The 22498-nt window shown below is 40.7% G+C and overlaps 1 protein-coding gene across 1 annotated transcript in view; it reads left to right on the top strand.

Annotated features, from left to right (window-relative positions):
* The window catches only part of LOC102864896 (acyl-coenzyme A synthetase ACSM1, mitochondrial-like), a 60256-nt gene that overhangs the window by 22214 nt on the left and 15544 nt on the right, over positions 1-22498 (top strand). Inside the window, exons 2-7 of the mRNA XM_006892653.1 lie at positions 2233-2443; positions 6275-6482; positions 7221-7361; positions 9630-9789; positions 12643-12722; positions 18575-18698. Of these exons, the coding sequence (XP_006892715.1) occupies positions 2233-2443; positions 6275-6482; positions 7221-7361; positions 9630-9789; positions 12643-12722; positions 18575-18698 (924 nt within the window). The remainder of the gene's footprint in view (positions 1-2232; positions 2444-6274; positions 6483-7220; positions 7362-9629; positions 9790-12642; positions 12723-18574; positions 18699-22498) is intronic.

Genomic DNA, 22498 nt, shown 5'->3' with positions numbered 1-22498 from the left:
TTCTACTATTCTTGCCTCTAAGGAGCATCCTAGTTGCACTTTCTCCAATATATATCTGTTTGTTCTTTTGGCAGGCCATGGGATCTTCAGTACTCTTCTCTGACACCACAACTCAAAGGCATAGATTTCTCTTCTATAATCTTTATTCATTGTCCATATTTCAGATGCATGGCATGAAAAGATCATGGATTGGATCAGATGCATCGTTTTGTGTTTAACATTTTACTCTTTAAAACTTTGGAGAAATCCTTGGCATTGGATTTCCCAATGAGATGTTTCTTTTGATTGTAGGGTATGACTCCTGAATTAGCCTGTATTTTTTTTCCTTTGATGGTTTTTTATTTTTTTTTTTTTTTTTATTTTTTTTCCTTTGATGGTTTTTTATTTTTTTTTTATAGTTTAGACTTCACACTGAGCAATATGACCCATCTTGAGTTAGATTTTTTTGTGTAGTATGAGCTATGAACTTTGTTTCCGTTTTCTCTAAACACATATATTAAGTTGTACCATCACCATTTGTTAGTTTTTCTTGTTGACTAGATTTTATCTCTTTGTCAAAGATCAACTGTCCATGGGTGGATGGATTTATTTCTGAGTTCTCAATTCTGTTCCATTTGTTGATGTGTTTTTCATTGTACGTAAGGCCTCTATTTTTCATCTTCAATAGTGTTTTGCTTATCTGGAATCTCTTTTCTTTCCTTCCCTTCCACTCACTTTCTCTCATTGAAACCAACTCATAACTGACTTTTCAGCAACTTTCTGAGGCTGTAAATCAGATGAAAGGAGATTACGCATCTTTATTCTATGGGGCTGCTGATGGACTTTAAATGACCAGAGAGACACAGCTTCTGGGTTAGCCATGTGACCTACATGCCCTCTGACATATACCACTATATTTCTTCACAGTATTCTATTATTATCCTTTTAATTTCTGTGGGTTGTGCCATCAACTCATTTCGTTTCTTGTTCATATTATTTGTATCTTCTCCTTTTCATTTATTGGAGCTACCAGTGAGTAATTTGACAATTTTATTAATCCTTTCAAAGAACCAATTCTGATCTCATTAACTTTTTCTAATGTTTTTCAGTTTGATTTATTCCTGCTCTAGTCTTTTCTTAAAAAAATTTCTTGTGGTGACTGTCAGGCTTGTTTGCAACTTCTTTCTAAGTGTTGGAGATAATGTATCAAAATGTAAGTTTTGGTTCTTTCTTCTTTTATTGATATGGGTGCTTATTATTCTCTGAGTACTGCTTTTTCTGTGTTCCAAACTCTTTATTATTGTTTTTATTATGTTTCATACTATTCTTTATTCATATTATGTTTCATACAATCATTCCCATGCATTGTTTTATAAAATTAATCACCATTGCACTTGATGTTTGCTTTCATTTTGTTAAAAATATTTTTTATTTCAATTTTGTTTCTTCTGTAACCAAGTAGCTTTTAAGCAGTGTTCTTTATTTCCATACACTAATTTTTTTCCTTTCATCTTCCCATTGCTGATTTCTAATTTTATATCCTGATTTAATTTTTAATCTAGATCTTGATCTACTTTGGACTATGTAAAAGTTTTTAAATTTATTGAGTTTTGCTTTGTGGCCTACCATGTGATCTATCTCAGAGAACATTCCCTGTGCACTGGAGAAGAATGTATATTGTGTTTTTGTTGGGTAGAATGTTCTCACGCATCTGTTAGATCAAATTGGTTAATTGTATTGTTTAGTTAGAATAGCAAATTTTAAAACAAAGCCCCTACAGTTGAAAAAATAGTTACCTTCTTTTACTTTTATTGCAACAAGAAAAATAATATTAATATTTCCTGAAGACCTGTGAGACATCAGGCACGGTCATAGTACCTTTGACTTATGTATATAACTCACTTAAATTTTCTATCCAGTGAGTGATAATATTGCTCCCATTTCGTGCATGAGATAATTGAGGCACGGAACGTCATCACTATCCATATGGAACCAAGACAGACACTTTGGAGGCTAAAGTTTCAAATTTTGGATAGGTGACATGAAGACTATTTAAGACCTTATAGGGGTTCATGGAGATGCCTATCATATCCCTGGGGTTGATTGCATTTCACATCATATCTAACTTTTCTTGACTTTATGAAAACCCTAGGGCTATGTGCCACTGGAATGTGACTATAGTAGTGGATTGCTAAAGTAAATGTCCTCTTCCCTTGAAGAAGAAAGTAAAATCTTGTATATACTCTTGACCAGGAGGGCAAGAGAGGTCCAGCACCAGCCCTGTGGTGGGTGAATGGCAAAGGAGATGAAATAAAATGGACCTTCACCGAGCTCACAGACCTAACCCGCCGAGTAGCCAACGTCTTCTCACAGACGTGTGGCCTGAAGCCCGGAGACCATCTGGCCATGATTCTGCCCCGAGTGCCCGAGTGGTGGCTGGCATTAGTGGGCTGCATGCGAACAGGTCAGTGTCTCAGGGGGACCCTGATGGATTTCAGAAGTGGCTTCTTATGCTGTGACTTCTGAGCTAGCTGCTATGCTTCTGGGGGTTAAGAGCCCAGTGAGGAAGAAAACACTTTCTCTTTCTCTACTTCCTTTCTTTTTTTCATGTGAGCTCACGAGTTCTCTTACTCCTTCTTCCTCACTCTCTTCCTCACATTCATACACTCAAACACTACCTCATACACTCTCTCACATCCTTCCTTTGCATACTTTCAGGCATTTTCTTTTTTTTTTTTTTTCATTTTCATCACTGTTTACTATTTGGCCATTCTCACTGTGTATCTGTCTCTGTCTCTTTTTTCTCTTTCTCTCTCACATATCCTCCCTCCTCTTCTTTCTTGTACTCTGAGCACTTGGAGAATTTGATACAGTTCTTCTAACACTCCCCCCATGAATACTGAAGCATTCATTTGCTAGGAGCAAATATGTTCTGTTCACACACCACAACTCAACTATCACACAAGAAATCTAAAATTGGTTTAGCACAGTTAACTGGTATGTGTTCATGAGTCAAATTTTTTAGTTGTCCCAATAATGCCCTTAAAGCTATACTTTATTTTTAAACTGAAAATCCAGGGCGGGGGGGGGGGTGTGGAAATCATGCATTGTATTTGTTTTTTATTTTTTATTGGTTGCATACAAAATTATTAAGCATTGTGTTTCATTCATGTACGTTGTATTTCACACATTCCTTCATTCACATTGTATTTCATATGATCATTCATATACACTGTGTTATAGAAAACTAATCATATTTGCTTTATGCATGTTATTTCCTCATCTTGTTAGATCCTCACATAATCTTTCCTAATTCCTTCACTCTCCTCTCTACGCACCAAATTCTCTTATCCTAGTGATCTCCCCCCCCCACACACCTTATACATCCCTATCCCCCATCTCCTCTACTTTTGGACTATTATTCATATATTACCAGTTATCCTATTTTTATAATAATTGTCTTATGTAGTTCTTGTCCATACCAAACTGAGTTAGTTCACTCAGCATAATACTCTCCATGTTATATAGTATTTTACAAAATCATTATTCCTTAGTGCTGTATAGTATTCCATTCTGTGATTGTTCCAAAATTTCTCAAGCCATTCGTTTATTGATGGACATTTAATTGGAATATCTCCTCAGTCTTCTCAACTTTTTCTGCATGCCTATGACAGTTTTGAACCATACAAGTTGCTTTGGCTATGTTGTTAAGAGAGGCCAGTCCTTGAAGAAAGCCATCATGCTTGAAAAGTGGAGGGTCAACGGAGGAAAATGACCTTCAACAAGATGAAGTGACACCGTGACTGTAACAATGGGCTCTAGTATGGCAGAGAGGGTGGAAATGGTACCGGTTAGGGTAGGGTTCAGATATGATGTTCATAGGATCGTTATGAGTCATTCTCAAGTCAATGGTACCCAACAAGAGGTTGTTTTTCAGGATGTCCACTCAACATTTGTTTCTACACCTCATGACTGGTTAAAGTATTACAAGGAAGATCTTCTTTCTCTCTAAGTACACCATATCGGGGAGTATATGAAGTCATTTGTTTACCATCAATTATATAATTTGACTACCTGAGCAAACTGATATCTACCATATTTTTCCTTTTAAAGGCACCTTTCCTTCTTTGTATTTTTAAGTAATCTATAATGTAATTCTTTTCAGATTATATAAATATCCTGTTCTCCAACAGTCTGTTATCAAATTGTTTAATCATTACAATTCTTAGAAGAATTGGGTGTTATCATGATGGTTTTGAATAGATGATTTTCTGTTTTGATCATTTCCTCTGTGTTTATTAGTTTGCCTTCTTCTGTGAAAAATGTTTTCCCTCTTCCTTTTACCTACCTGGAGTCCTTTGTGGTGCAAAAGGTTAACTAGTTCTGCTCCTAATCAAAAGGTTGGAGGTTTGAGTACACCCAGTGTCTCCTCATCGGCAAGAGCTTGGTGAACAAATTGTGAAAATATCAACCCTTGTGAACTTTACAGAGCATGGTTCTCTGACAGACATGAGGCCATCTGGTGTCAGAATCAACTCAGTAGCAGTTGATTTTTTATTTAATCAAGTAATAGCTATACTTTAGAATGTCTTATTTATAGCAATTTTCATTGCTGACCTGAAGGCTGGACTGTTCATCCGAGAGCAAAAGATGGACAATCTTTTGTCAGGCAATTTATAGTCTCAGAAACTCAATGGAGGGTCAGCCACGAATCAGGTCCAACTCAACAGGAATGAGTTGTTTCGTTTGTTTTCTTAGGACACTTGTGGATTCTTTCTTTCATCACACTTCTCATCCTATCTCACACACTCAGGAAACACTCTAACATGCTTGTAGATAGTCTCGCTCTCACTGTTTCCTAGCTCACGAAACAGTCAGCGAAGTCACTAAGGTCATGCCAGATCTCCCTTTATACCTGAGATTCCTGCACAAGCCAGCGATGAAGAACCAGCTTGGATGTCTAGATGGCAGTAGTAGCAGCTGTAGCGGCAGCAGAAGATGAGATGAAGAACCAGAGACCAGCGGGAGATAAAATTAGGGGATCCTGATCAACACAGTAAGAAAGCCGAGTGCTTGCCTGTGAAGTGAATGCCTCTGGACACTTGCCAGAGGAGCTAGGTGTGCCAATCAGTGCAGTTAGAGCCAAACACCTTCAAGCCCAGGTTTACCAACAGAGTAGGGGCAGCACATAATTGGTAGAACTAAGATTTGTACCAGTTATCTGAGCAGGGCAGAGGTTGACACTGCCAGCCAGCACACCTGAGAAGAGGCTGTCTTGCTTGAAGGACTGTGTCTTGGGTACTCCTGGTTCTTAACTCAAATTTCCCTAATAAAGCCCATTAGTGGGGGAAGGGGGGATTCATATGGAATAAAAAATTTGATGACAAAGCTAGTGTGAAAAAATCATGTAATATAATTCAATATGAATATAGTTAAGAGACCAGCAAATGAAAAGTTGAGATTTGATTCTCATTCTCTGAGATAAATGGAAGGGAAGAATAGTTAAAGCAAAAGAAGGGTATTCAAGACACGAGCAGAACACTTGAAGAGGTTTGGAATCATGAATTACCTATTTAAAGAAAGCCCCCTTAGAAACAGAGGATGGGATTTGTGGAAGAGAAAGCAGGGGAGAGGCTAACATAGTGAAATATCGTCAAGAAGAGTTTGGTTCTTTCCCCTGGAGGGAAGATACAAGTGTTAGTGTAGGAATACTCCCCTCCTTTTATTATTATTATTCATTTTACTGAAAATTTACAGAGACTTTGGATTTCCATTTATTCGTTTGTTGCACTTTTCTCCCTGCTCCCTCCCCTGTCCCAGTGCACTCTTCTCTTTGAAAAGTAAAAGAAAAATCCTTTCATTGTTTTACAATCCCTTCCCACGGGTCCACTCCACTATACAACCTTCGTTCTGGACTCCTGTCATGACAATAATACCTAATCTCAAATCCCTTTTAATTCATTTTCTCCCTCATCTGTTTTAATGGAAAGTAGCCAAGTCTGGGAGGATTCCAGAAAGAGTATCCATAGAGAGGTTAGAGTTTGGTTGTTGCCTTTATTGTTAGGTACAATCAAGTGACTACAACTCACAGTGACCCTGTGACCAAGAGATCTGGACCATGCACTGTCCTGCGCCATTGCCATAATCTCTGCCATGCTCAAGTTCATTGCAGTAGTCACTGTGTCACAGTATTGTTTTTTCACAGCAAGAGATTGGGAGATTTCTATGAGCAAGCCTAAGGACCATGATTGTAAAGGAGTAACAAAAAAACAAGCATTTGCTTTCTCCACCCCAGGAGTCATCTTCATGCCGGGGACCACCCAGTTAACAGCCAAGGACATTCTCTACCGACTACAAGTATCTAAAGCTACAGGAATTGTGACCACGGATACCCTTGCCCCGGTGGTGGACTCTGTGGCTTTTGACTGCCCGTCTCTGAAATTTAAGTTCCTGGTGTCTGACCACCACCGTGAAGGGTGGCTGGACTTTCGGTCACTGGTCAAGTAAGTTCTGGTCATTTAATGATTGTGTTCCTTGCAGAATGGTGGGAAAACCTTGCTGTGTCCCAGTGCTGGGGGACAGGGGGCCACGCAGTGGGGAGTTCAACAGGTAGGAGGCAAGGCTGGGTGTGTTTGAATTCTGACTCTGCCACTTGCTAGTTCTTTAGCTTTTGGCAAATTATCTAACGTCTCCTGAGCCTCTGAGTTTTCATCTGTGAAATGGAACAATAAGAGCAGTAATTACTTCCTGGGATTACTCTGAAGAGTAAATGAGCTCTGGTGGCCTAGTGGCAAGAAGCTGTGCTGCAATCCTGAAGGCACACTGTTCAAGTCCACCAGCTGCTCTGTGGGAGAAGGATGGGCAATCTCCTCCCGTGTGATTAACTGCCTCTGAAAACCCACTGGAGGGTCAGCTTTGGGTCGGTTCCGACTAGACAGTACACAAAAACAATTGAAAATTACAGCATTGCCTGGGACACAATAACTGCTATTCTAAGTGTGTGTTGATTTTTTGAGAAGAAAAAAAAAATCCAGTTTTTCCCCAATAAAGAAACGGTAGTCCAGTTGTCCTGATTTCCATAAAGTCAGTATAACACCTAATATCAAGGGAATTCATTTTCCCTCTTGTGTTGCGAATCCCTATTTTCCTGACTCCAAGCCTCATGTTATTTCCTTTCTTCTCCAGACTAAGGATAAAACAGCATATATGACATTTCTCTTTTTGTCTTCAATCCTTCCCAGATCCGCTTCCCCAGACCATGCCTGTATTAAGTCCAAGACCACGGACCCAATGACGATTTTCTTCACGAGTGGGACCACTGGCTTCCCTAAAATGGCGAAACACAGTCATGGACTTGCCGTTCGATCCTACCTCCCCTCATGGTAGGAAAGAAATTAGTCTAGGTCACAGAGCTGGGATCATGTTGTGTAGTGCCTGAGGTAGCAGGCGAGGGTGGGTGGAGCTATCTGTGCGTGAAGGATGTGGAGGTGCTGTGAGTAGAGAAGAAAGTGGTGCGTGTGTGTGTGTGTGTGTGTGGTGTCTATGTGAAGAGCATGCGTATGTGGAAGATGCTTGAGAACACTATGTGGAGACTGTGTATGTGTGTGTATATTGTGGTTTTATTCCATCAAGTGGGAACCAAACCATAGCTGACCCTTCAGAGGGTTTTCAGTGACAGTAAATCACATGGGAGGAGGTCTTCTTCTGGGGAGCAGTTGGTAGACTTGAACCATGTGCCTTTGGGTTGGCAGTGCAGTATAGATATGTCTATGTGCAGGATGTGCATCTGGCAGTGTGCGAAGAATGTATGAGGGGGGTGTAGTGTGTGAGTTTTGTGTTAAAAGGGTTGTTGTTGTTAAGTACCGTCAAGTCACAGGCAACACACAGCAACCCTATGAGGGAGAGTCTTCAATGCTTGGGTGCCTTTCATCCTCTCTCCGGGTTCGTAGGGTTTCCAGAGGCAAGCTATTATGGAAGTGGATACCACCCCTCGTTCCAAGCTTGTTTAAAAGGGTAGGGTGTAAATGGAGAGTGGCTGGAGGCAGTGTATGGACACAGGAAGTGTGGTGTATGGAGACAGGAAGTGTGGTGTATGGAGATAGGAAGTGTGGTGTATGGAGATAGGAAGTGTGGTGTATGGACACAGGAAGTGTGGTGTATGGAGATAGGAAGTGTGGTGTATGGAGACAGGATGTGTGGTGTATGTGTGTAGGGTGGAGACAGCAGGCCTTGGGATGTGGAGGATGTTGAGGTTCAGTGAGTGGATGTTGTTGGGGGTTAGGGAGACATGTTTTGTTTGACTCTGAACTCTGGGGAGACTCTGAACTCTGGGGATCTCAGAGGAAAATGCTAAGTGTTTGCCCGTAGAGATGAGAATATGCCCCAATTTCAAAGTGGGAGGGTGTGAGTGACTCATCATATCCCCTCCCCAGAGGTGAAAGAGCTTCTGAAAGTTTTACCCAGTAAGTAGAGAGTTGTGTTTCTCCACGGAGCTCCACAGGGCTCCTTCACAGACATTAAGAATAGCATGGAGATATAGAAACCCTTCTCCACAGGACCTTCCAAGTATAAATTACTGTCCTTAGGCCAGAGAGCTCTGGTGGCATAGAGGTAAGGAGCTGCACCACCGACACAAAGATACGCAGTTCAAATCCACCAAATGATCCACAAGAAAAAAATGGGCAATCAGCTCCTGAGTGATTTCCTGCCTCTGAAAACCCGCTAGAGGGCCAACTGTGGGTCAGTTCCAACTCAACGGCTCACAGCAGCAACAATAACACTTAGAAGAATTGCTTCTACTTTATGCCAAGAGAGAGTATTGGGGTTCTCTCTGTCCTTTGCAAAGTAAGCTATGGCATAGTCTACAGGGAGTTTTACTGCTGACCCAAACATGGCAGTTTTCTGGTGGTTTGAATTCACTAGGGACTCTTCAAGAGAAAGACAGAAAATCTGTTTGTGTGAATTATAGTCTTGGAAACTAGCTAGAGAGTCAGCTATGAGTTGGTTCTGACCCCTTAGCAACAAGTTTGAGTTTTTGCATTTGTTTGTTGCAAATGACAGAAAGGCCAATATCTACCACTCTAAACTATGGAAGGAAGTTGTTGTTGTTGTTGTTGTTGTTGTTGTGTGCTGTCTAGTGGGAACTGATCCACAGGTGACCCTCTAGCAGGTTTTCAGAGGCAGTTAATCGCATGGGAGGAGACTGCCCATCCTTCTCCCACATAGGAGATGATATTGGTTCATGAAACAGAGATGTCTAGTGTTTGGCTTTAGGCATGTCTGGACAGCTTCTGGATTAGGATTTCATCTCTCCACCACTCAGCTTTGTCGGCGCTACGCCAATGCTCTTCTCAGAAAGGGTTATCCCATATTGTCCCCAGGAAGCTCAGGGAAACTGGGGCTAGCACTGCAGCAGACTCAAATCCAGCAAAAGCCCAGAAGACCATGCCCTAGCTTTCCAGCAAAAGCCTCAAGAATCATCATGATTGCACCAGTTTAGGACACATATGGGGGGGTGGAGGAAGAGGGTGCGTCTGCAGCTCCCTATAAGTCATATGAACTGAAGTAAGAGAGGTGGGTCCCTCCTTTCCTGAAAGCCGGAGCCTCTGAAGCCTGGTCACCTAACTGAGATTACTGTCTTTTGGAGCTAGCCGGAAATGGCTACAGCTGAAGATGACAGATACCCTATGGTGCATGTCCGATCCAGGCTGGATTCTGGCTCTCCTGGGTACCGTGCTGGAACCATGGACAGTGGGCACAACACTTTTCGTACATCACCTACCCCAGTTTGACCCCAAGGTCATTGTAGAGGTAAGCAGAAGAACTTTCCAGCACCAACAAACTCTTGGTCCATCCTAAGCAATGTTTTATTTAGCCACGAAGTCCACTACCCTTACATAATCCTGGTTCTGGAGGAACATTGAATCAAAGACTCCATGTCATTAATCGCATCAGGATGTAACTAACCTTCATGACAACACTGATTTGCAGCCTCTTCTCCAGACCTAGAGATTGGCCTTTTGTGGACATAGAGCTAGGAATACACATTTCAGCCATGAAAACAGCCAAAATTAGCCCAGAGGATCCTGGTTCCTGGTTCAACTAGGTAGTGTGTGTGTGTGTGTGTGTGTGTGTGTGTGTACTCAGGTCAGTAAAAAAATAAATACATGAAACAAACAAACTTCACACTCATTATCATCAAGTCAGAAGTGACCCATAGCTAACCATTGGGTTTCTGAGGCTGTAAATCAAATGATTCTTTCTCCCCAGGAACCCTGGTGGGTTTGAACTATGAGAGAAGTGCATGCAGTCTTTGGGTTATCAGCTCAAGTCTCTATGGACTCAGTTTGGTGACATAGTGAAAATCCATATACTTTGACTCTAACAAAGGCAGCTTCTTGTCCCATTTGTTTGTTAAGCTGACTATTTAATAAGCCTCAATTACCTTATTGGGGGTTTTAGTCATTAGCAACTCAAATAAACTCCAATAATTGTGACTATTAATCAGGTGATGTTGGGAAAGCATGTAGGGTGCTCATCCTGGAGGCTGACGCATACTGAAAGGACAGCTTTTGAGTAGATCTCAACTTACACACACCCCACACGTACCAATGTAGAACTGTGCTCCACAGAGCTTTTGATGACTGATATTTTGGGAGGAGGTCTCCAGGCCTTTCTTCTGAGGCACTGAAAAGTCAATCCCATCCTCCAACCCTTCAGTTAGGGAACTCTGATGGCCTAGTGGTAAGGAGCTGTGGTTCGAATCCACCAGATCCTCCTCAGAAGAAAGTTGGGAAATCTCCTCCCATGATATTTGCTGCTTCTGAAAACCTGCTGGGGGGTTCAGCTCTGGGTCAGTTCTGACCCAAAGTGCATAAATAAAACAACAACCACCTTTTGGTTAACTCCCAAGTGCATTAACACTTTACACAAACCAGCAAGTACAGCTCCGGGGAAGGACTCAATAAATGGTTCATCATGGTACTTGCTTTCTGTCCTCCAGGCAAAGCTGTCCTTCCACCTGTCTGAGTTCCTCTCACATAATCACCCTGGATCACTTATGTTCTTTGCTCCTCAAAGACTTCCTTTTGTCCTGAGTTTTCATTCTCTCACTCTCCTTCCTCAGTCCACAAACACATCCATAGCTCCCCATCTCCCCATCTGAAAAGTACTTTCCCTTAATTCTGTGACGCATTGGCCAACCCTGTCTTTCCTGCTTGTTCACAGAACTAGCTCTCCATTTGCTATAACCACTTCTTTTCTACCCAGTTTATCTGTGACACCACAGCTCTCACATTTTTGTCCCCTTGAGCCTTTCCCTTCTTTTGTTCCATTTGTTCATTAATTGTAAATGTGGGCAATTAAAACCTAGACTTCAGGTTTAATCTTCTCTCTTCAGGTTGTTGTTGTTACATGCTGTCAAGTTGGAACTGTGTCATAGCTGACCCTCCAACAAGTTTTCAGAGACTGCAAATGTGAGATGTCCCATCCTCTTCCTGAGGAGGAGCTGGTGGATTCGAACAGCCTGCCTTTGTGTTGGCAGCATAACTTCTTATCCACTAGACCACCAGAGCTCCCTCTCAACAGCATTGTTCATTATTCTATATCTTGAAATGTTCATTTAATAATGAATGTGACACCATTCTTCTTCATTATCATTACAAATGTAACAGATCCTTCAACTGTCTAATTCAAAACAGCCAGTGCCAGTCGTCCATCCTGTCTCGCTAATGTCTAGGAGACTTGATTCCTGCTGTTCCATTCTATCTTCTGGGCCATTCCACTTTCCTGCCTGTAGACATTGTCTGCATTTGTTAATGTCCCAACTACATACCGCCTCTTCCATAGTCTCTCAGGCCCCAGAAAACCCCACCAGAAGGAATATGCCCTCCTGCTATGTCATAAAGTTCCTGGGAGGTGAAAACAGTTAATAGTTACTAACTGAAGAGTAAGTCCAACCAGAGGTGCCTGCGGAGAATGAGCTGACTACAAGCTTCCAAAACCAGCAGCGATTAAAAATCCACAGCTGTGGGGGATGGACATACAGCATGAATGATGTGATTGGAGTGGCTGAACAGCACATGTGAGAAATACTTCATAAGCAAATAAGGTGTTAAATTTTAACGAAAATGACCCTGTGGAGCACAGGTCTACCCTGACACTCATGGGTCACCATGAGTCTCTGGCAATTTTCCCTCACATTCACCAAAATCTGCTTTCTCACTTGAGACCAGTCTTACTTGCCATAAGACTTGGAAATCTACCTTATACTTACTCTGTGAAGAGGCAAGCTATTACCAAAGTGGATGCCACTCTTGCTTCCAAGCTTGTTTTAGTCGGGGAGCTCCACCAAACACTGTCTACTATGGGTAACCATTTTCACATTTGACTCATCAGTGTCACAGTGTTCAGCTTCACAGCAACCACAAGTTACCTCTGTACAGCAATGCACAGACCAGGGATATACAACCTGGAAGAATGAGTCACCCATCTTTGGCTTGGCAGCATGACTTTCTGTCCACCAGGCCAATTGATCTCTCTCTATGTTGTTGAATAACAAGTAAATAGATTAATTTCTCCAGAGGTGAGGTTAAAACTAAAATGGTAATGATGAGCTGACAGTTTCATCTTAGTTGTAAAATATAATTTCTTTTCATTTTTCAGACACTATTCAAATACCCTATCACCCACTGCATTGGTGCACCATCCGTTTATCGCATGATTTTGCAACAGAATTTCAGCAGGTAGGGTCGAAGTGGCTGGTAATAGAAATTTTTGGGTAAGAATGTAAAAAAATCTGAATCATCCTGGTATCATTGTTTTCTCCACTGGTTCTTTGAGATAAATTGAGTCTCTGCATGTGTGTGTCTCTGTGTGTTTTGTGTTGAGTATGACAATTATCACCCAGTTCCATTCATAAATTAAACAGGACCCAAAAAAATAATCAGTGAGACTTGCATTCCTGTAGGCTTATTCTTTTAAATATATTTCATTATTAAAATAGCTGTTATGAGCTGTCATATTGGAACCAACCCATAGCGGGCCCTCCAATGAGTTTTCAGAGGCTGTAAACTTCACACTTGAATGCCCATCTGTATCCCATGGAGCAACTGGTGCATTTGAACCATCTGCCTTTGAGTTGGCAGCACAACTCCTTAGCATTAGGCCACCAGAGCTCCCTACATACATACTGAAAAATGTATGAACATAATGTTGTTGTTGTTGTTGATTGCCTTCAAGTCGAGCACGAGTCATAGTAATCTTCTCAACAAAAAGCCTGAAGCCCCTCTACACCTACTGACATTTATCAAAGTTCATAGAGTTTCTGGAGGCATGTTGTTTAGGAAGTGGATGCCACTCCTGCTTGCAAATAAACACAATACATAGGTTAATTAAATATGGAAAACATCTGTATAACCATCCATCCAAGTAATAAAAATTTCTAGCACCCTAAGACCTCAATATTTCTCTTTCTTGAAAGAAATCACCATACTGACTTTCATGGGTTTCACCTCCTTGTTTTCTTTATTGTTTCCTTCCTAATGAAATAGTTGTAAACAAAATATTCATCTGTACCTGCTTTGAATTGTACATCTGTATCACGCTTTACTCTTTTATATATTATGTCTTTAGTTCCACCTGGTATCTCTAACATATATCCATGCTGTTTACTATGACTGTAGTTTATTTCCACTGCTGAATAATAGTCTGTTTATGAAAAAGCACAATCTTTCAAATTAATTTTACTGTAAATTGACATTGTGATAGGTTCGAGTTTGGGAACTTTTACTGAATAATGACACTTTGAACTCTTGTACGTGTTTCCTATTGCACACAAACAAGCAGATCTGTCGAGTTTTCTCTAGTAGAGAAATTAGGAGATCACGTTCACATCCTGTATTACAACATATTTCCGAAAATAATGAATCAAGTTATGGTCCTGCAAGTAGGTTAGGACCATTCCTGTCGTTTTACATGCTTGCTATTGTCATGTTTTCATTTTTAAGAAGTCATCATCTATGAGTCGCAAAAACTCTATGAACAACAGATCTGACCCTTCCACTGTCCTGCACCATCTTTACAACCTCTGGTATGTTTGAGACAGTGGTGGCAGTCACTGTGTCAATCCATATTGTTGAAGGTCTTCCTCTCTTTCACTGACACTCTACCTTTCCTACTATGATGTCATTTTTCCAAGAACTAGTCTCTCCTGAAAACATGCCCAAACTAAGTGAGATAAAGTTTCACCTTCCCTGCTTCTAAAGAACGCCCTGAGGAGTCAGCTGGGTGATCTTTTTGTTGTTGGGTTTTCACACGTTCCTGTGTTGAATGTTACTACAACTTCTCACATAGTATTTTATGTATAATGGGCCATAATATATTATGAAACAAATCTATGCTATGAAACATACCTAAATACACTATGAAACTTTAACAAAACACAAACAGTGCAAAGAAAACTAGATATTTGGTATTGTCTAGAAACCAAACACTCGTGTGCCTCAAAAGTCTTCACAAAAAGACTAAAAAAACAACCTACAGAATGGGAATATTTTTGACAATGACAGTATATTGGGATTTCCTGGACAATGACTAGGAATGATAAAAGGAGAATTGATGCCTCTGAGCTGTGATGCTGGAGAGGAGTATTGACTATACCATGAATTGCTAGGAGAACACACAGCTTTGTCCTAGAGAGGGTGAAACAAGGCTGCTCCTTGGATGCAAGGATTCTGAAGCTCCATCTGACATACTTTGGGCATGTTGCAAAGAGGGACCAGTCCTTAGAAAAGGACATCATGTTTGGGAGGATAGAGGACCAGTGCAAGAGAGGAAGACCATCAATGAAATGGATTGATTCAGTGACTGGGATAATGGGAGTAGGTGTGTCAGAGACCATAAGATTGGCGCAGAGCAGGGTTTAGGGCTGTTGTACATAGGGTGGCTATGAGTCAAAGGTGACTTGACAGCACATAATAACAACAACAACAAGGTTGTAATCTTTAGTGAGGAAGCTCTGGTGAACTAAGGAAATCAGTGAGCAGTCTCCTCTCATGTGATTTCTAGCTTCTGAAAACCTACTGGAGAGATAACTCGGAGTTGGTTCTGACTCAATAGTATACACAACAACAGTGTAAGAAAGACTTATTTTGTGATGTGTCATCAACTTCAAGATATCAATCAGTTTCAAAGGAAAGAGGCTTGATTTTGAATTACATAATGAAACTCTCCCTCCATCCCTGAAACATTGCGTTCATTGTTCAAACTGGCTCTCTTAGTCATTGCACTTGTTTGCCCCGTGGATGGCTGGGGTCACACAAATAGGGCATGTTAGTCTAGCCACAAGGGGACTCTCCATTAAATTGAGCAGATCCAGCAACAGAAATCTGAGACTCTCATCACCAGCAAAGAATAAGTAGAGAATGCAGCTCATGATCTCTGGGACCAAAGATTTCTGCACCACTGAGACCAAGGTCTACCAGAAGGCAGTGGCAACCACAGCCAAGACCCAATGTGAGAAAGAACTAACCTTAAGACTGCTGACCCAAGGAACCAGAGCCAGAGCTATTCACCCAAGCTTGCTGGAGGTCTAGAGTGGGGAAAGGGGAGATGCCATAATTGGTAAAACAAATAGAGATATTTTTTTAAACGCTCTCCGAAAGCCCCAAGGCTTAAGGTTGAAGGGTCTGCAACCATGCTTGATAAGCTGTCTGAACTGAGAGATTGTAGACTGCTGCCAAACTGAATTATAACCTGCTAACTTCCCTAATAAGATTTATAACTGTGATATGGTTTTGTAAAGTCTGTATAGGTGTTGCAACAGATGTCTAACCCAGTAGTGCAGTAAGATTGATACTAGAATTAGTAGAAATAGGCAAGTGAGCTCAGGGGACATCTAACCTCATGGGAATTGGTTTTGTGGCTGTTGTTGAAGGGAACTATTTTGCCTGTGCAACTGGTATCTTAACAGAAGTAAAGTAGTGAGGAACAGGCTTGAACTGAATTGCTGTGATTGTAGAACAGGTTTTGAGATCAAGCAATGTTAATCCTCCTACTTTGTTCTTTAGTAATGCTTTGTTTTTCTGAGACCTCTTTGCTTCTCATATAAAGTTGATAATCTCTTTAAAAAAGTGATGGTGGAATCTGGATCAGGATTGTATCTGTAGATTACTTTAAGTAGTATTGACAAAAGCTTAAGCATAGTATAATCTAATTATATAGGTCTCCTTTGGCTTCTTACAGTAATGTTTTGTAATATTTTTTAAATTTTTTAATGCTATATATTTCTATCTCTATATATTTACAGCATATTCTTCCCATTTAATTTTTCCCCACTCATTTATTGCTGCACATTTTCCTCCTTTCCCACCCTCCCCTCAGTTCACTTTTCTCTTTGAACAGAAAAAAAAATTCTTTCATTGTTATATAAACACCCCACCCCCCAAGTCCACAGTCTACTATGTATTTCTTTTTCTGGAATCTTGTCATGAAGATAATACCTAGTCACATACTCCTTTTAAACAATTTTTGTATAGGTTTATTGTGCCTCTAGGGAATTCTGATAGTTTAGTGGTAAGGAGTTGTATTATCAATTCAAAAGCACACAGTTTTAATTCACTAGCTACTCTATGGGAGAAAGATGGGAAATCTTGTTATGATATACAGCCTCTGAAAACCAACAATTGTGTCTTTCTGTTTACCTAGAAATGTCCTAATTTCACCATCATAATTGAGGGACAATTTTATTAGGTATGTAATTCTTGTCTGGGTTTGGTTTTAGCCCAAGAAATCAGAGCTTAATCTTATTGGTTCTCATGAATAGGTAACTTTTCCTGTTTCTGAGCTGCTTAAGAATTCTTTGTCTTTGGTTTTGGGAAGCTTGATTTTCTCTTGATGGTCTGGGTGTATGGCAAGAAGGGAACCTGTCCTCTTTGGAATACGTTGAGATTCTTGAATGTTATGTCATCTGATCTTTCATAATATTAGAAAGGTTTGCTTTCAACAATCTTTGACAGTTTTCTTTTTTTATTTTATTATTTTTTTTATTTTTGTGTGCGTGTACCGTCAAATCAGATCTGACTGGTACAGGAGGAGATTGCCCCTCCTTCCCCGGCAGAGCATCTGGTGGATTCGAACCGTGCACCTCTGGTATTGTAGTTGCAGCTTCTTGCCACGAGGCCACCAGAGCTCCCCAATCTTTGACAATTTTCTTGATGGTTGTTCTGTATTTTCCTGTTGCAGAATTTCAACCATATGCAAATTATTCCTCTTAATTATGTCCCATATAATTCTTAAGTGGTTTTAATTTTTCACTTGTTTTCTGTTTATTCCTCTAGCATACTAAAACACAATTTCACTAACTCTGTCCTCTATTGATTCAATCCACTCCAGTGTCTTGGGATATCTTTTAATTAAAAAACATTACCTTATATTGGTTTACATGCAAAATCTGCGTTCATTGTGTTTCACATTTTCCGTCATTCACATTGTATTCATTCCCACACATTGTCCAATGTATTGTTTAGTATTAATCTTCTAGATTTCTATTTGCTAGTTTCTAATTTTTCATTTATTTTATTAATTTGTTCCTACTGTTTTCTTTGGTTCTTCCATAGCTTTGTCTCTGATTCCTTTGATTTTGTCTGTGGGCTCTCTGATATCTTTCTTAATCTACTGAAAAGACTTTAGTATACATCTTCTGAATTCTTTATCTGGTAGTTCCAATATCACCTGTTCCTCCAGAATACTTACTGATTCTGTATTTTGATCAATTCTTCTTCTCTAAGAAATTTCTGGTTTTAGCTCTTAAGGTCTTCAAATGATTGAATATGGCCCATCCACATTATCAAAGTTGTTTCCTTTATTTAAAGTCAAGTGAATGTTGATGTTAACCAAATATACAAAACCTTCAAGGGAACATCTAGAATAAAGTAAACTGTACTCTCGTGGCCTAGACAGTAGTGTTGTTAACCCAAAGGCCACACCTCTCTAGTAATTCAAACACACAAATGAATCCATAGGGGAAATATAAGCAATCTCCTCCCTTGTGATTTACAGCCTCAGAAACTACAGCTATAATCTGCTTTGAGTAAGTTGAAACTCTATAGCAGGTATCTCAAGTACTAGCCTCAAGTACCAAGTTAAAGACTTACAGGTTGGACTCACTCAACAGCACTACAGAAGAAAGTCCTGGTCAATTTCTGTTAAGATTATAGGGAAAACCTTCCCAAAAAACACCCCCACAAAACCCCTATGGAGCAATTCTATTCTGTTCATATAGGGTTGCCATAAGTTAGAATTGTGACTCGATGGTGATGCATTATGATTTATAGCCTAGTCAAGTTGACAAACATAACAAACCAGCATTCCTTCTGTAGAAGGCAGAAACATTTTGTTACTATTTTAATATGTCCTTAATGCCTTGTTATTCACCCACTAGGCATTGACCTTGGCTAAATACCCAGAAGATGAGGAAGAAAAGGATTACAGATAATAATACAGATAACAAAACTACATTTACTCCTTTTGATATTGGATCTGGGCACAACCTCCAAGGTTCTCCTTGAGATCTGTTGACTCCTTGTGTTCTCCTAAGTCTTAGGTTCCCAACCCTGGAGCACTGCAGTACTGGAGGCGAGTCTCTGTTGCCTGAAGAGCTGGAGAAGTGGAAACAAAAGACAGGCCTTATACTCCATGAGGTCTACGGACAGTCGGAAACGGTAAGTGACAGCGCCAATCTGGATGCCTTCAGTCATCAAGACCAGTAAATGAGCTCAGTCAGACCATGACTTTACTATGCGCACAACATTACTGGAAGCGTTATAGACAGCTTGAAAATCCTAGGCAAACTGCCCAGAATCAATTTAAAGAAAGACAATTTATCAAAAGATAAATGTGCGGAAAACTTTGGAGCAAAACTTAGGAGTCTAAGGACATTTTGCCACAGTTCCTATGATCAATAGCTGAGAGAACTCAGGAATATCGGTGGAATAGTAGGTTTTAGCCAGCACAGTTATTACCAGTAAGTTCTTCCGACTCTACTACCTTTCCCCAGGGCAACAGATATGGAGGAAGTGTGGGAGTGGACTCCAGAAGTTCATTAATGAGCATTTATGAGGTCAGCACACAAGTGTGATTGTGGGGAAACTAGAGGGATGAGGAGCACAGAAATGTTTGTATACACCGTGTGTGCACACATATACATGCACACATATGGTGTCATCCCCAAAAGGTCTCTGATCACAGAGCTTCCAGGTGAGCAAGACATTTCGAATATTAAAGAAGTTTGAAACCTGAAGGATTTTACCAATGATTGGATTGGTGAGCATCTCTGGTGGCTTAGTGGTAAGGAGTTGCATTTCCAATCCAAAGGAAGACAGATCAAATCCACCAGCCGTTTCAAGGAAGAAACATGAGAAATCTCTTCACATGTTATTTACTGACTCTTGAAACCTAGTGGGGGGACAGCTCCATATCACTTCTGACTCAATGGTACATAGCAACAACAACAGCATAACAGGGATCATAAGGATTCAAGCCACAACCTATCACAGGGATGGTACAGGGTTGGGCCTCAGTAATGCTATGCTTCAGAGTGTATGGGACAGCTATGAGCCAGGGGATGGATCAGTGACAGTTAATAGCAACAGTATGAACAATGACAGGACCCAGAATACATTCAAGTACAAGCCCTCTTAATTGCAGCCTTCATATGTCACTCAAATTCCTTACTTCTAAAGTGGTAATGATGCTTCTGATCTTGCAGAGTTATTTAATCTTGTAATAAAGTCAGTCTAAGAAAGTATATAAAGGTCTGCCTACAGTTCTCAGGCCATATTATGTGTTCACATTGTAGTTACTATTGTAATTTGGTAGGCAAAGATTCTGGGAATGCAGAGATGAGTGGGACAATCACTATTCTTAAGATGTTTATGGGATACCAAGGAAACAGAGAAAGAATTCTAATGTCTTCTAATAGAAGTATAGGGGAGAAGATTACAGCAAACTTTCCCATTTGTCTTCACTGTTGAATAGCGAGTGGTAGTCATGACACTATTCATTAGAAAGACATAGACTTACTTATAGAAAGTGAAGAAGACTGAAGCACTTACTGAAGAAAATAAAAGCTTACAGCTTTCAGTACAGATTATACTTCAGCAATAAGAGAATAAAAGTTCTCACCACGAGACCTACAGGCGACATTATGATAGTTGGAGAAAAGACGTAAGTTGTCAAGGATTTCATTTCATTTGGCTCCACAATTAACACCCATGGCAGCAGCAGTCAGAAAAATCAAAACATGTTGCACTGGGAAAATCTGCTGTCAAGGACCTCTCCAGAGTTCTAAAGAGCAAGGATGTCAGTTTAAGACCTGAGAAAAGACCTGATCATCTGTTTTTAGAGAAATTCACTCGCTCACTCATTGCTGTAGAGTCAGTGTTGACTCATAGCAATCCTCCGTCAGGTTTCAGAGGCTATAAATCATTATGAGAGATTAATCATCTTTCTCCCGCAGAGGCCCTGGTGGATCTGATCTACGTGGCCTTTGAGTTAGCAACACAGTGTCCTCCAGATCACACCATCATAGTACTTTTATTTATAAAGATTGTGTTGTTGTTGTTGTTGTTGTTGTTGTTGTTGTTATGTGCCATCGCGTTGCCCGCAACTCATAGTGACCCTATGCACAATAGCTCTGAATTCTGTCCTATCCTGAGCCAGTTTCACTGACTCTGACACACCTACCCCCATTGTTCCAGTGACTATATCAACCCATCTCATCTGGAATCTTCCTCTCCTGTGCTGTCCCTCCACCCTTCCAAGAATGATGTCTTTGTCTATGATCCCTCCTGGCCACATGCCCTAAGTATGTAAGACAGAACTTCAAAATCCTAGCCTCCAAGGAGCAGCTTGGTTTCACCCTCTCCAAGACAAATCTATTTCTCCAGCACCACAATTTAAAGGCATCAATTCTTCTGTCATCTTGACTCATTGTCTAGCTCTCTGATGCATAGCAAGTAATTGCAAAGGCCATGGCCTGGATCAGGAGCACTTTAGTCTCTAGACTGACATCATTGCTTCTCAGTACTCTGGAGAGGTCCCTGACAGCAAATTTTTCCCAGTGAAATTCATCTTTTGATTTCCTGACTGCTGGTTCCAAGAGTGTTGATTGTGAACACCCTAGAAGACCCTATAGGATAGTTTTCCTCTCTCATATAGCATCAATATAAGGTGGAATCTGCTCAAGGACATACCATAACATTTCTCAAACACTTAGTTTGTGTAAGACACTCATAGTCATGGTCCTCAAGATCATTTGGCACAATATAGTCCACAAGATAATTTTCTAAAACGTTTATGAACTGTGGAAGGAGATTGAAACACTTGTGAAGAACTATGCATGGTGCAACTGTTGGTCTTTCTTCATCTGGAGTCAAAAAGACTAAAGAAAGTAAAAGACGATTAGTCCAAATGTGAACTCTGGTGTTGCCAACTCAAAGGCATGCTGTTTGAATCTACCAGCTGCTCCATAAGAGAAAGATGGGCAGTCCCTTCCTTTGCGATTTACTGCCTCTGAAAACCTGCTGGAGGGTCAGGTATGAGTTGGTCCCAAGATGAAAGTACATAATAACAACAGAAACAACATTATTCCAAAGGATGTATGGACCACAAGAATGTATGTCTCCATGACTCTGAGATCAAATGATTTCATTCCTCTGAATTAGATCACAATAATAGGTCCATGGTAGAACGGGAGAAAAATCATTTAAAGGGGGGGTAAAAAAGTCTAGACTTCGTAGTCTGATGGAGATTAGTGGGACCCCTGAGTTTATAGCTTTTAGTCACCCTTCAAATCTGGAACTGAAAATATTCTCAGCTCCCAGCTCCCAGCCACAGAACAGAAGATTGCAGAAGGTGGTCAATGACCTTAGGGAGGAATGCCTCCTTGGAGAAATCAGCCACACAAGAGAAACCACAAAGGCAGCACTTGCCCAGGGGTAAAGCTCAGAAGGCAGGAAGAGATGAAAAAGAAGAACTAACTCTTTGCTATTGTGAACAAAGCCGCGAAAAACATGGGTGTGCATATATTTCCTTGAAGGCAGTTATGGTTTCTTTGGGGTATATTCCAAGTAGTGGAATTGCTATGTATACTGCAATGAAACAGACGAGGGAGTGAACTGTTTAAAAGGGATATTTGTTGTTGTTGTTGTTATGTGCCGTCGAGTTGTTTGTGACTCATAGCGACCCTATGTACAACAGCCCTAAACCCTGCTATATCCTGTGCCAATCTCATTGCCTCTGACACACCCATCCCGATTACCCCAGTCACTGAATCAATCCACCTCATAGAGGGTCTTCCCCTCCTGTGCTGTCCCTCTACTCTACCCAGCATGATGTCCCTCTCTAAAGACCTGTCTCTCCTTACAACATGTCCAAAGTATGTCAGACGAAGCCCCAGAATCCTTGCCTCCAAGGAGCAGCCTGATTTAACCCTCTCTAGGATGAATCTGTTTGGTTTTGT

Source organism: Elephantulus edwardii, unplaced genomic scaffold (genome assembly GCF_000299155.1).
Source record: "Elephantulus edwardii isolate Elephantulus edwardi_28Jun2011 unplaced genomic scaffold, EleEdw1.0 scaffold00117, whole genome shotgun sequence".
NCBI lineage: Eukaryota > Metazoa > Chordata > Mammalia > Macroscelidea > Macroscelididae > Elephantulus > Elephantulus edwardii.
Note: the sequence above shows the minus strand (reverse complement) of the source record. Positions and strands in the feature narration are given on the sequence as shown.